This window comes from Nipponia nippon, unplaced genomic scaffold (assembly GCF_047370975.1).
Source record: "Nipponia nippon isolate SJK-2023a ecotype South Korea unplaced genomic scaffold, ASM4737097v1 scaffold_1, whole genome shotgun sequence".
Taxonomy (NCBI): Eukaryota; Metazoa; Chordata; class Aves; order Pelecaniformes; family Threskiornithidae; genus Nipponia; species Nipponia nippon.
In genome coordinates, this window is record NW_028262290.1 from 146,998,163 (window position 1) to 147,012,512 (window position 14,350).

The 14,350-nt window shown below is 35.7% G+C and overlaps 1 protein-coding gene across 8 annotated transcripts in view; it reads left to right on the forward strand.

Annotated features, from left to right (window-relative positions):
• The window catches only part of MLLT10 (MLLT10 histone lysine methyltransferase DOT1L cofactor), a 139,514-nt gene that overhangs the window by 64,058 nt on the left and 61,106 nt on the right, over positions 1 to 14,350 (forward strand). For all 8 annotated transcript variants that reach the window (XM_087776542.1, XM_087776568.1, XM_087776505.1 and 5 more), the window contains 2 exons: positions 5,299 to 5,554; positions 7,614 to 8,180. In XM_087776542.1, coding sequence (XP_087632668.1) covers positions 5,299 to 5,554; positions 7,614 to 8,180 — 823 coding nt within the window. The remainder of the gene's footprint in view (positions 1 to 5,298; positions 5,555 to 7,613; positions 8,181 to 14,350) is intronic.

The following is a 14,350-nucleotide window of genomic DNA, read 5'->3' on the forward strand; positions in this document are numbered from 1 at the left end:
AAGTGAAATCCTTTATGATACAGTGGCAGTGACCATTTATGTAGGTGATTCCTTAAAGGATGTTTTTATCTGGATGAGTGGCTTCTTAAGATACGTTCATGAAAGGCTGCAGAATAAACTGTGGATTTACATTATGTGAGTTGGTATACTTGGCTTGCCTGTTTGTCCTGCAAAAATTAATTCCAAGAAATTTTACTTTGGTTCCAGTCCAAATGCTGTGTTGAGATACAAGTATGCGTTTTGTGCATCCCTGTAATGTTTCAGCAAAAACTCCTTAGTCTGGGTCAGTTAAGTTTTGAAAAAGTTTGAAATAAGAAATTCTTAACTACTCTTTGATTAATGTATTAATAAATTTTTCACTTTTCTTTTGGGATATGGATGCAGAATGTTTTAAGAAGGACTAGAATGAATCACTTACGAACTTGAGTTTTCTCTCTGCCCCTTTGGATGAGGTTTTCTTCCTGCCTTCTTCTTAATTGGGAATTGCCATCAACCCTTTATTTAGTCCTGATAAAAGCTTCTGTCTCAGGTTTTGAGCTTTGGGAGGCTGGGCTTGTGTTGAAAATTTAAAAATGTGTATGGTTTAACAGATCCAGAAAAATACAGTTGTCTTTTTTTTTTTTTTTTAAGTTCAAACCCCAAAACATTGATGTACGCAAAGATACACAAGACAATGTATCTGCTTTCAAATTGTAGCCAGTAACTAAATAAAAGATACTGCAAACAGAAAGTACAGCTGACTGAATTTTATCTGTAATGGTAGAGATGATGGTGATAGCCCTTCTCAGGTCACCCTGACTGTCAGACTGCTGTCGTTCTCAAGGGGCATGATCAGATCCTACTGCAGTGGGATACAGAAAGGAATGAAATAAGTAGAAAAATATCTATTTGGTATGACTGAACGTCACTGTCCTACAGTAGTGTGGTGTTTGTGGGCTATGGGGGTGTGTGTTGATTTTTTTTGTTTGGGTGTTTTTTGCTTGGACCATTCCCTTACCATCTGGCATTTTAGTGGATGATGACCTGCTGTGGTCCTTCCCTTCTCTGTGCAAGATTACGGGCCTATATATCTGTATTAGGGCTAAAGGCTTCTCAAGCCTTGGGACGTACTGTGTATAGCAAGAATGATTATTATGCCTTTACCGTAAATCTGAAGCTTTCCCAGAAGTTTTAAGACTTGCTGCAGATAGGTGGTACAACTCTTCAGGGCGCACAGAGTGATATATGGGGGGGTGTAAAATGACCGTAACTCTGTACGCCAAGTTGGCAAGGTGAAAGTGAGCTTTTAGGGAAAAACCTGCGAACTGGTTTATGGGAAGCATAAAGGAACCCTGATACACGCAGGGTTAGTTTGGTAATTGCACTAGCAAATACTGATTGATTTTTGAGAACAGGATTAACGTTCATGACGTAGCTAGTGAAGTCCTCCCAAATAAACCAAGGGATGGTATTGGGTGACAGCATCAGGGAGATCTCCTTTGTGGGGGATGTTTGTACTTAAATGGTGGAAAATGACTGCCTTGGAGTGTGAGCAGTGAACTGGGGAGCCTCGAGTAGCATATTCCACTTAAAAGTATGTGCTGGGGAGAGGGGGGACGGCAGAGGCTGAAGCCAGTCATTATATAACCAAAGATGTTCTGCCTGCATCCTCAGATCCTTGCTCCCTGCCAGTCTTACTCTCCTGACCTCAAAAAATCGCCCAAACAAACAAACCAATATAACTTTGGCATGGCATATTAGGGTTTTTTTTTGTGACATTTATGTTAGGCCTTTGTCTTTTAGAACTTAGCGTTTTAAAAAAGCAGCTTGTTTAGGGTTGGCTAAGTTGTTGTATGAACCAATTAGCTTAATAACCTAAAGTTTGTGCTGCAGTTTTACCTTAGATCTTATTGCATATCGTGTGGATTCTCAGTGCATATCTGTTTTAGGGCACTTTGTTGCAATTAAGTCCTTAAAGTAAGGAATATAATCTGCGAAAAAAACACTGACCAAGTGATACCAGTTTTACTTTTCTAAGTGTCTATTGCATCGTATAGTGTTCAAGATACTTGGAGTAAGCATGTAGATTTCAGTATGTTTTATAACACCTTCCAAAACAGAAATACCTGTTGGAGGAAAATTTTCAAAAGCAGAACAGCGATGTGCACGTATGTTCTCCAAAATCTGCTAAGAGCAGGATTCAGGCTTGCAGTCAGCCCAAATCTCTGCACAGTATATGCAAATTAATGCCTACTTGTAATTTCCTAGCCCTGGGCAGTCTGTAGAACTATGTTAAACTCTTAATTTCCTTTTTAAAAGAAAAAATTCCGCCCCCCCCCCCCCCCAGCAGTGAATGAGAAGAGTTACTAGATAACATCAAAGTATGATTGTTGATACCTACGGAGAATTATCCTTGCAATTAGCATTCAAATGACTGGACGGGAGATAAGGAGGGAATTGGATAAAAGGAGAAATCCGGGATCCTACAAAAAGCCTGACTTTTGTTTTGGGTTATTGCATGTCTGGAAGCCTTTTGTTCAAATGACCCAGATTTGAACCACTGCTTCTTAACTCAGGTCAAGTGACACATCAGTTTAAGGAAAATTGAGCATACTTGTATACTTCGTAATAGTTCAAAAAGTTAACTACTAAACTTACCTTAGAATTTGCTTCATCTTCATTATAAACAGTTACCAGTATCATAATATGAATTTGAGGTAAATTATTTTCAACGTTGTACTTTAACAGACTTAAACTGTTTTTTCTTCACTGTTATTCAGAAAATCCATAATATATTTTTATTGCAGTTCATAATAGGGCTATATTTGCTATATATATTTTGAAAGGCTATGTTTTGCCTTTCTTTTAGGTAGGTAAATTAAAATATATTCTTTGCTTGCTAAAAAGTGTTGGATTTTTGATGGACTATGCAGAGTTTGTTTCATACCAGTGGATACTTTACGGATACTTTGTACATGTTCATAGTGATGTATATTTTTCATTTAGAATATTGTATAGTGAGATAATTTTGTTATGATTTGGCTTGCTTGCTATAGGAAGAAAAAATAGCAGTGATTGAACAGTATGAAAATATGAAACATTTGTTTATTCTTAATTTAATGCTAACATGGAGATGTTACTTTGGGACCTTAAAGACATAATGGTACTCAACATGAGTTAGTATATCAAAGTTTCAGCTTCAAATGTTAAGATACGTAGAATCGCTTCTCTCAAGTGGCACAGAGGAACTGACAAAATTGAATTTGATTCTATAGTAGATTTTAATACTGGATTTCTAATTAGGGTGTGCTCTACTTCTTTTCACTCATGAGTGAAGAGTTTAGAAGCATTGTCTGTGCATGGCTTTTTACTACACTAGGTCACATAGGTTTGGTGGGATGGAGAGCTTCAGGATGAGCCTAAGCTAATGGGCAAAGTGCTTGAAGAGTGAGTCTGATTGTTTTCTATATTGGCCTATTGTGCCTGGAGACACCAACAGTGTAAAACAAAGCATGAAGCCCAACCAGTTTGAATCCTTCAGATTCATGTATTACTTTGCTGTCTTTGGAGTCAGTTGGGTCTGCTGTTGTAGTTTGGAAAGCAATACCTGTCTTAGCTTGGTTTACAGTCTTTGCATGGAACAAGTTAAAAAAACAACAGTAGAAACTAATAACTAGAACAACAGACTCGCAGTAGAATTCAAGTAAAGCAATTTCCATGGAAACCATGTTTTTAAAGAAGCTATTGGCCAAGTTGATTCCTCACCCCAAATAAACACTACTCCTCTCCCCAATAATTCATACAGGGCAGTATGCAAATAGATTGAAATTTTCATCTTCCTCAAAGTTTGCGTATTTAGTTGTCTTCTGGCATTTGCAAGCGAAAACTAAGTTCTATGTAAATGTCTTCTCTGTTTTAGTAAAAATATGAAAAACTTTTTATACCAGCCATACAAAGCTGTATGTAAAGTGAGGCAATATTCTGCTGTAGGCCTAAATTCAGCAAGCATCCCAGCTGGGGAAGAGAAAACTTGTGTATATGCTCAATTTTGAGAGGCATGTATTTGTGTGGTCTTTAATGGAGATAAATTTAGATACTATTTTAAACTCTCTTCTATAACAAACTGAAAAACAAACTAAGCTTGTTCTGAACAGATGAGTAGCTTCTAGGTTTGATCCCTATTTTTTTTGTTGAAGACACTTTATACAGTTAAAAGGCTATTTTACTAGCTGGTTTGAGTATAAATAACAATGGAATATTGTTTCCTTTTTCCTAATTTTGCTTTCATTTTCTTTCTTCTGATATTAAAATTCTGCTATCACAAGTCCAATTTTTTTTTATTACGAAAACAATTATATTCCTTTCTGTGGTTTCCTAATGCTGTGCACGCAGTTTCCCTGCTTACTTAATTACTTTCTGTGAACCTATTTTGACTATTGTTAACCGATATGAACAATTCTGACAAAATTTAATGAAAGAATAATGGGTCTAAAGGTAAAATTGTTGAAAGCCCTGTGAAGAGTTTATGGGTGTAGGAGAAGGGCCAAAATTCTTGGCGATGGGTGGGGGCTGAGGAAGAAATCTTCAGTGGGAGCTCAAGAGCGTGTTACGCTTTTTCCTTCCTGTCAGGTAGCAGGGTTGTAGTAGGTAGCCAGTCATTCCTGCATGTGTCTTGGCCAGCTAGATCTCACGTGTCTTCTTTACTTGATGGTACTTAAGGAACTGGATGATAGGGACAGTTCAGGGAATCCTTGTGTGATGATGGGAAGTGAAGACATAAGGCGCAGTTGAGCTTCTTGGAGTTGATTTTGGTTTGGCGTTGAGAGTATAAAGTCTTAAAAATGCAGGTTCCTAGATTCTGAAGCCTTCATCAGTTCCACTGCTGATGGAACAATGTTTCCAGTTTGACAAAACAAACTGCACAAAAATTGTGTTTTCAGAAAAATATTTGAAGTCTCATTTTTTCTTTTTAATTTTTAAGTGGTAAAATAACTATCCTATTTAAATAGAATATAAAGACTGTGTAACCATAGATTGGAGATTAATCCATTGACCTCAACAAAGTAAAAATTTCAACCAAAGCTGACGTTATTTTTGCGCATTTTTTTCTACAAAGTGAAGTTCTATGCACTTAAATGGTTTGCTGAAAATCTTAACAATTCAGTTTATGTAACTCCTGCTGTTGCCAGTTACCTTAGTATCTGAACACTTCCAAGTTTATTTGAAAGAATGGGTTCTTTTAAACACTTCTTTGGTTACAGTTTTTTGTGTGACCTAACTTTCTTTTCTTTTATTTCTTTTCTTTCATCAAAATGCTAGACATACACAAGCACTAGCAACAACTCCATGTCAGGCTCCTTGAAGCGGTTGGAAGATACCACAGCTCGATTTACAAATGCAAATTTCCAGGAAGTTTCTACACACATTTCAAGTGGAAAAGATTCTTCAGAGGCTAGAGGGTCAGAGAGCAAAGGGAAGAAATCTGCAGGTCATAGCTCAGGTCAGAGGGGAAGAAAGCCTGGTGCTGGAAGAAATCCAGGAACAACTGTGACTGCAGCTAGCCCTTTTCAGCAAGGTATTAATTGTTACACTGTAACATGACTTCTGCTTTGACAGGAATTGGAAATCTTACATATTTAAAACTTGAAAAGTAGCTCATCCTTTATCCTCAATAATGAGAATGTCGTTTTACTTTGGGGAAAAAATAACTTTTTTCAGGGAAACAATGTTCATTGTCATAACATGAAAAAGAAGGTCGTGCATCTTTAAAGGGCAAAACTGATGCTTTTGTTTAGACTGTTAAGGTATTCTTTTTAACTGCTAAAACCAGAAGTTTTTTTATGTGCTGAAAAGTTAGTCTGGGGTAAAATTTAACATGTGAATTTGAGTCTAGGGGTCTTTCTTAGCTCTTTGAGAGAATAATACTAATGTTTTTTAGATAGCGCATATTAGAACGAAACTGGACTGCCTAATGTATAGGATGCGGTGGCCCCTAAATAATTTTTCAAGATGCCAACATTTAAAATATACCATTTTCTTCAAAGTGAAAGGCCTTTTTACTTTTTTTTTTGGTCATCGAAATACATAAGCAGAAAATGATTACCTGACAAGTATATACAGTTTATTTACGTTATGTAATACAAAAAGTTTGACGTTTTGAACATGCTAAAATGCACTAAATGCACTGTTGACGCTTCTAAAAAGCTGATTTTATTATGGCATCTTCATCAGGGTTGAAGAAAGATAAAAAAAATTTAAAAGTCTTTTTTATTACTTAAGTAATAAAAGATATTATTTTGAAACACAACAAATTAGACCTTCTATAAAGTAATTGTTCCTCCATAATTTTCACTGTGGCACATAGTAGCTGACTGTCCTTTCAGCTTTATGATGTTGCTCTTTCTTTGAGTTTATTTATGCAGTGAGCACTTTTAAATTTGTCTAGAAATGTTTCAATATTTCAGGCTTTTTTACTTGAAAAACCTGAAGTGTTTTTTTGTTTGAATTCTCAAAACTTTGAAAATTGCCTTCTGGAGTCCTGCATTCAAAGAAAAACCTTGCTCACTGCAGATGGCAAAATAGATCTTTACTATGTGCATGTATTTTCTTTAAAGCTGCATTAAGTGAAGTTGATGTAACATATTTAAAATACAAAACAACAATGTTTTTATGATTTTTAAATTGCTGTATTAATGTAAATTATATTTTAAATAGAATTCATAATAATATTTAATGGAGTACTAATGATAAAACAGTAATTTTTAAAGGACTTTTTTTACACCTAATGTTGTATTTAGGAGTATTTTCTTGATGGGATAGTCGTCATCAGTCTGAGTTCTACAAAACAGTACCCACATGCACCCACCCATATAAAATTACTAAGTTTCGGTGAAAGTAGATGTTTATATTTCCTAAGTGTGCCTCATTTTCTGCCTTGGATGCGCTAACACAGTGATGAAATGACTGCCTTCCAGATATTACAGAAGCAGTGTAATTCTATTACACAAAAGATCTTTATGGTTCTCTGGCAGTGCTAAAGGAATCTTAAAATGCCAATTTTATACACTGTTTTCCACTTCCTCTACTGTCATTTTGAAAAATACCTATTCTGTGGAACACCTCCACAGCCAGGGTAAATTAAGTGCAATTGCTGTTCCCTTGACCTGTGTCAGACCCTTGATTTAGGTAGAATGGTAAGGAAGATTGTAGGCATAGTGTAGATGTGATCATAGCACGTTTCTGTCAGCCTCCTTCTTTTTATATATATGTGTATGTTTAAAAAAAAAACTTGCTCTGAGTTGCACCGAGTGTTTGTTGTGGCTTCAAAACATGAGGGATGTCAAAGCTGCCTAAGCAACAAAGTTGTTATTCTCCTTTTATTAATTTTCACCTTGTTTGTGCCCCAAATTGAAATCTGAATCTCAGATAGGAATGTGAGAATCAGATCCAGCAGAGCGAAGATCAGCAGGAGAAGCAATGACTTATCTTAAAAATAAATTCTTTAGCTCTTGGTAACACTTCTCATAAAGACATTGTACTTTAAATTTTTTTATTCTAAGATATTAATCTTTCCCATCAATTTTCATCAACTACAGGAAAAAAAAAATGTACTTTTTCTTTACTTTCTTTTTTAGGAAGCTTTTTGGGCACTCCTGGGAGCATAAAGTCATCTTCTGGAAGTTCAGTTCAATCTCCCCAGGATTTTTTGAGTTTTACAGACACAGATCTGCGAAGTGACAGTTTCACGCATTCTCAACAGGCTTCATCAACCAAAGATGTACATAAAGGAGAGACTGGGAGTCAAGAGGGAGGTGTCAATTGTTTCACTTCCTTAATTGGTCTCCCTTCATCATCAGCTGTTTCTCAATCTAAAAACTTTGACAGCTCACCTGGAGACATAGGTAATTCAAGCCTTACTTCTACAGCATACAAACGAGCTCAAACTTCTGGAATAGAAGAAGAAACTGTAACAGAGAAGAAACGGAAAGGAAACAAGCAAAGTAAACATGGGCCTGGTAGACCCAAAGGAAATAAAAGTCAAGAAAGTATTTCCCATCTTTCAGTTTCTTCTGCTTCCCCAACTTCATCTGTGGCATCTGCTGCAGGAAGCGTGACAAGCTCTGGTCTTCAAAAATCTCCAACTTTGCTCAGGAATGGAAGTTTACAAAGTCTTAGTGTTGGCTCATCTCCAGTGGGTTCAGGTAGGCATTTATTGGATTTGTTTTCTTACCTCAAAATATGCCTTTATTTTAGCCATAATTCTTGAGTATGCTTTTCAAGAACAGAGTATCATTTAAAGTGTCTTGAAAGTCGCATTGGGAAAAAAAGTAAAAATTAGAATATGACTGTTGGAAGAGTAAGTTTTGTTCCATGTATAGGTGCCACTGTGCTATAGGTGACTGTAGTAGATTGACCTGTGTATTAACCTCTGTGCTATACAAATGCAGGTGTTGAGGCTGTAGGGGGAAAAATAAGTTGCATGAAAATAGGTTCTTTGGAAATTACATGTGACAGGTTTAGCTAAAATAAATGATAGTTTATACAGACTATATTGTCTGTCTGCTCTGTTACATAGAGAAAACAAAATCAGTACTCAAGTATGTCAGCTGTGCTGAGTATGTCCCTCAATTATTTTTTCCCAATTTAGCTTAACTAAAAATCAAAATGTCTATATGGAGAATTACCAGTTTAAACATGTAAAAGGATATTCTGAATCTGGACCCCTGTGCAGCCAGATGACATTTTCATATTCTTGTGTGCTTTTTAGCAATTGAAATTGGCTGGTTTGTTCTTCCTCTGTTCTAAATGTTGTGTGCATCTGAGGCTGCGAGAGGCTTTCTGTTCCCAGTAAACCTGTGTGTGGAATGACCTTGCGGAATACTGTATCTACCAAAGTCTTTGTTGCTTTGAAGTTTCTTTCAAGGCCTTTGTGTTTGGATAAACAAATAGCAAACTATCTGATAGCTTGTTTTTGTAACTTTGAAATTTTGTCCTTTTTGTTGTTCTAGTAGATTTTTTTTCTTAATTTTTCTTTTTGGGGGAGAAAGAGAAATGGAACTTGAATGGTTGTGGGCAGGGTTTTATGCTTTTATATTGTGTCTTTTCACTGCATAAGCAAGAGATACTTAAAAAATATATATACTTAAGAAACAAGAAACTTCATATTTGTTACAAAACAAGGCAGGTACTTAAAAACTTGATCTCAAAACCACATTATTTTAAATCTTTGTTAGATGTAGGCAAATGATGCTTTTTATTACGGGTTATAATGGCAATAGCAGTGGCAACTATATTAAAAAAATATTTTTCCTGCCTTGAAATCAATAGAAAGAAATGGTATGTGACAAAACTTCCTAGTTCACTGTCCATATTTTTGATTAAAATGCAGCTTTAAAAACATCTTAACCTCATATCTGTTATGGACAGAGATCATCCAACAGATTTAGATCAATGTTCTGATTATTTTAGTATGCACTTTCTTATTTCTTTATAATCCCTTTGAGGTGGATTATGTATTGTTGGAGTTGGGGTTACAGATGCAAGTACAAGATATTGGTTTGAAGTGAATGACCCATGTTTCCCATCTTAGATTTGTCTTAGAATATTCCCATCTTGTCAGCTCCTAGAACTGGCCTTTCCCTGGCCAGGTCTATTCTTGCTTCCTTTGTCCTCTTTATTACATCTCACTCGTCCATCTATAAAATGATAATGTAAACTCCCATTGTAAAAAGCTTTGAAATACATGGATGGAAATACTGGGTAGGTTTTATTACCTTTTTCATGATACTCAGCCTATAATTTCACCTCTGTTAAGCATACTTAGATTCTTGCTAGCCAGCGTTAGACCTGTCCTCTAAAACAGTGGTATTTTCTGAAGGCACCAAAGAATATGAATGAAAAACAAAAAACCAAACAAAAACCATAAACAAAATCACCCCAACAAAACCGAGAAAACCCAAAGAAACAAAACCAGATGGGATTTCTTTGCCTTCGAGCATGAGCTCTAAATTCATCTACAAACTTCTGCTTGAGTCTGAGCATATTGTTTTCATGTGCTCTTCTCCCTCATTTCCCCTCTTTCTTATGGTTGTAGTGCTGCTTTCCTCACTTCATCATAAGCATTTTCTGGGTTTAGCAGTCCATTTACAACTTTGTTACAATGAGGACAGGCATATGAGTATTATCAGTATTATCAGAAACATAACATTTTCTCAGGTATGATATGCTGATGTTTCTCTTTGAAATGTCTCTATATTGTCCAATAACAAAATCTGACAAGTGAATCTAAACGATTTGACCCAAAACCCCAAATAAGATTTTGTGCATGTAAATGTAGTGAGAGAAAATACAGCGGAAGTCAAGCCAAAAAGTTTTTACTGACTCTTACTTGGAATTGCCTTTGCTACTTCAAAGAAGCAGAATCAGGAATGAGTTAGGCCAGACTGTACAAAGCTTTTGAGGCACTTTTTCGAGAATCTCCTCCTCATTTTTTTTCTAATAACCTTCTTAACCGCAGCTATCTTAAGCTACCATTCTTTTTCCATTTTCTTAAGAGTACTTGTTGAGATCCATAAAAATTATGAAAATCATTACTTCACAGACGTGTGATTATCCTGTTCACAGTTAATGTTCAAATTAGATGAAATGTGAAGGAAAGCTTATTTTAGAAGGTAATGCAGATTCATCATGTGCTATTTATACATAATTAAATGTCTTCCATAAAACTTTTATTCTCAGTAAGTACATTTAGCTCATTTTGTGAAAATATTTGTCCTCTCCAAACTTTTTTCCAGTCTACAGAACCTCTGTTTTCCTGCTTAATAAGAACAGAGACGTACCATGAATAGTACAAGGCCATGTAATTAAAAGCTGTTACAATACATACGCTCAGGTTGTATTACAGTTGCCATGCAATTGATGTGATGCTTTCAAAATTTTGAGCGCTGGAATTTTCAATCTTAATGCTCTTTATAATTTTTTCTGAAATGTATTTGTAATCTGATAGGAAACAGTGTATGCATTACTTTAACAGTGTACTCAAAGGAATAAAAAGTAATTTAAAAAAGTGAAATAAAATGTAGTTGGTAGGGTAATAAGGAATTTTTATATTAAATTAACATTTAACTAGTACATCTGTCCCTATTAAAAAAAAATAAAATAGCTTCTTTAGCCAGTAACAGCTTATTTCCAAACCATACTTAATAATCTTTCTGCTGGAAATTCACAAGCACTGCAAGTTTGTTGTCTAAGAAGACGTAAGTCAGTTGTCAATGGGCGTTATATAAAGCTGATACTGGTTCCCCCAAAATGGGACTGGTCTTTGGAGTGATTTTGGGATCTGAATTTTTTAATGGGGGAAGGTTTCATCTGAACTCTAAAATTTTATACAGCTACTTAACTTCGTAAAAGTCACACTAGTTGTATTCTCAGGATTAAGTTCATTCTCAGCATCCTTCTAGGGAATAATACTTAAAGATTTAGATCTGAAGTATTGTAAAGCAGTGATCCCTTCTGCTGAAGATTTTTTTTTTTTTTTCTTTTCACAACAATGGTGATTAAAGAACAGAAAACCGTAATCCAGGGACTGGAAGAGATGAGTAGCATCTTGTCCCAGTGCTGACCTCTGCTAGTAGTAGATTCCAAGATTAAATGTTTCTTTTACCATACTTCCACTTTATTTCAACAGTAGTGCAGAAACTAATAAGGTGGTGGGAAGAAGAAAAAAATACAGTTACGATAAATAACTTTCATACATTCTGTATTTTTCTGTCAAGCAGTTTGTGCAGGCTCTGGCCCCTCTTTGTTTGGAGTACACTCCAGTGCGTGAAGAACTTTCAGAGAACTCATGTTCCACAGCGATAGGGGAAAAAAACCCATTTTATGTGCCTTCTGACTTTTGTGGAATAATGCAGCAAGGTAAAATGAAAAGCAATCAAAGTGTCAGAAGTAAACTGAAATTTCTGTTTTATGGTAGAGAAAGTTCTTGCACAGTTATCTTCAAGCTCTGCATGGATACTTGCTGCTGGAAGAACTACAGTGCTTCAAGCATATAGGGATGCTTCTCTGTCTTTCCCAGTTCCGTTCTTGACTTCAAGTGTACAACAAATTGTATAGTATCAACTTAAGTTGCTAAGGACTTCAGGGGATCATTTGCTTCAATATTTTAATTTTTACATAATTGATTTTATGCCTTTATGAGCACTGTAAACCCTACAAAAGCTTATAAAGCAATTAACTTTTTTCCCTAGGAAGACTGGAGAGGGTTAAATTCCAAATTGGACCTCAAAATGGTTACCTTTTTCTTCCAGCACCCTTGCTGTGTCCATCTTCTGGAATTCCTTTGTCACAATTGAGGCAACCTTATAATTTGTCTTCCTGCATTTTTATCTCTACATCGTACATATTCTACCCTTGACCAGTCTTCAGTATGCTCTGGTTAGTAATACTAGACAGTTTTTGGAATAAAGGATGTATCCAAGCCCAGTATTGTACTTTAATATAGCAATATTTCAAATTCTGATTTAGAAACAGTTAATGTTTCTTGCCACAGGCCCTTCTGGGTTGATCTTATGTCTTGTGCAGTCAAATTTCAGCTTTATATAGGAGTTTACTACATGCTTCAGCTTAGTCCATGTATTTTATTCTCCTTTCTCATCAGATTCAAGCAGTGGTGAAGCCTCTGCCAAATGTTATGCTTCTGTGCAAGGAGATGATCTTACTGTTAAGCTTGTTGTCATACTGATGATGTAAGAGAACTCAGAGCTTCAAAGTAGATGGGTAACTTGAAATCATTCTCATTGAGATGCCGAGTCCCTCAGAGCTTATGTTAAATCTTTATGATGTTATGTTTAAACTCTTCTGTAACCTTTGACTTACTAGCTCAGTCTATTGGGAGAAAGAGCTTAGACAAAACTATTCTGAAACAGTTTGTGCTATTACGTTTATCTGCTAGGTGCCCCAGAAGCCAAAGCAGAAAAAGAAGTCTTGCTGTGTTAAAATGCCAGTTTTTATTCCAGGGGAGACAGAATAGAAAGGACCAATTGATACTAATAGATATTAATGACCTTTTAGGACTAAGCAAATGGTGTAGAAAACACACATGACAAAATTCTTGTGCAGAGAATTTCATTCTTCATATTTGAGGCTCAACAGAAATGGTGTTGGTTTGATATGAGATTAAAATGTTAAAATTGATGATTGTTGGTATTGAAAACATGGAGACATTCATCAAGTAATTGGGAAGAAATCACAGGAGGTAGTAAAAGCTTATGAAAATGGGGATTATTGTGAAATGGATCCTCCTATCAGTGTTCCTAATTAAAGCAGGTGTTAGCAGCAGCTGCAGCCAGAAGTAATAAATTGGCATTTCCTGATTATGAGGACCTCATATTTTCACGTTTTTAGCCTGTCAGAGTTAAATTTCAGTACGTCTTTAAAACTTGTGAAGTTGTAGGAGACTGGCAAGTAGTTAATGTTATGTAATTAGAATCATAGAATCACAGAATCATTTAGGTTGGAAAAGACCTTTAAGATCATCGAGTCCAACCATTAACCTAGCACTGCCAAGAATTAGGACATGTCTGATACAAGAAAGATCGATGTTAAGAGATGTAAAGATGTAATGATTGATGATGGTTATTGTGAGTTACGGAAAATAACTTATTGGACTTATTGTATTTTTTTTTCTTTTTTTTTTTTTTTAATAAAAGGAGTGGCATAGTAGATGTCTACATTTCAATTGATACAGCAAGACATTTCAAATAAAGACCTGTAATGATAGGAAGTCGGCAAACCTTTGTATAAAATGTAGTTAATGGATAAATTTCAATTTAATTTTGATCAAGGAATTATTAAATCAAAGTGTTTACTTTGGCATTGCGTTATTTCCCTGTACATCAGTTATCAACCTTGTGCTTATTGGAAAATTCTGCAATTTCTGAAAAAATCTGGGTATGAGGACAGGGTAAAATGAATCTTTTGTTAAGCAATAGAAACCAAGAGTTATGTTGGTGGAGCTAAAGTAAAAGATTACGTCTAAGAAAGATGGATATGTGCTTGCAGGATAAGGATGGCCTTCTGGGGAAGGAATGGCTGAAAAGAAAAAGGATAAAGGTGAATAATCAGTTCTGTCTGAGCTTCCAATGCTGAACTATGTTTAAAAAGGTTTGAATGCATAAACAGCAAACTGATGAGAAAGGTAACTCTGTGTTCAGCAGAGTGTGTCTGGTCTTCAAATACTGTGTCTAGTTCTGGTATCTGCTGTGTGTAAAGAAGAGAAGAGCCACAAGAAGGATTCAAGGACGGGAAAAAGCACGTTGTAGAAAAGCTAAGGAGTGAATTTGTATGACTATGGATAACATATGGGGAACTG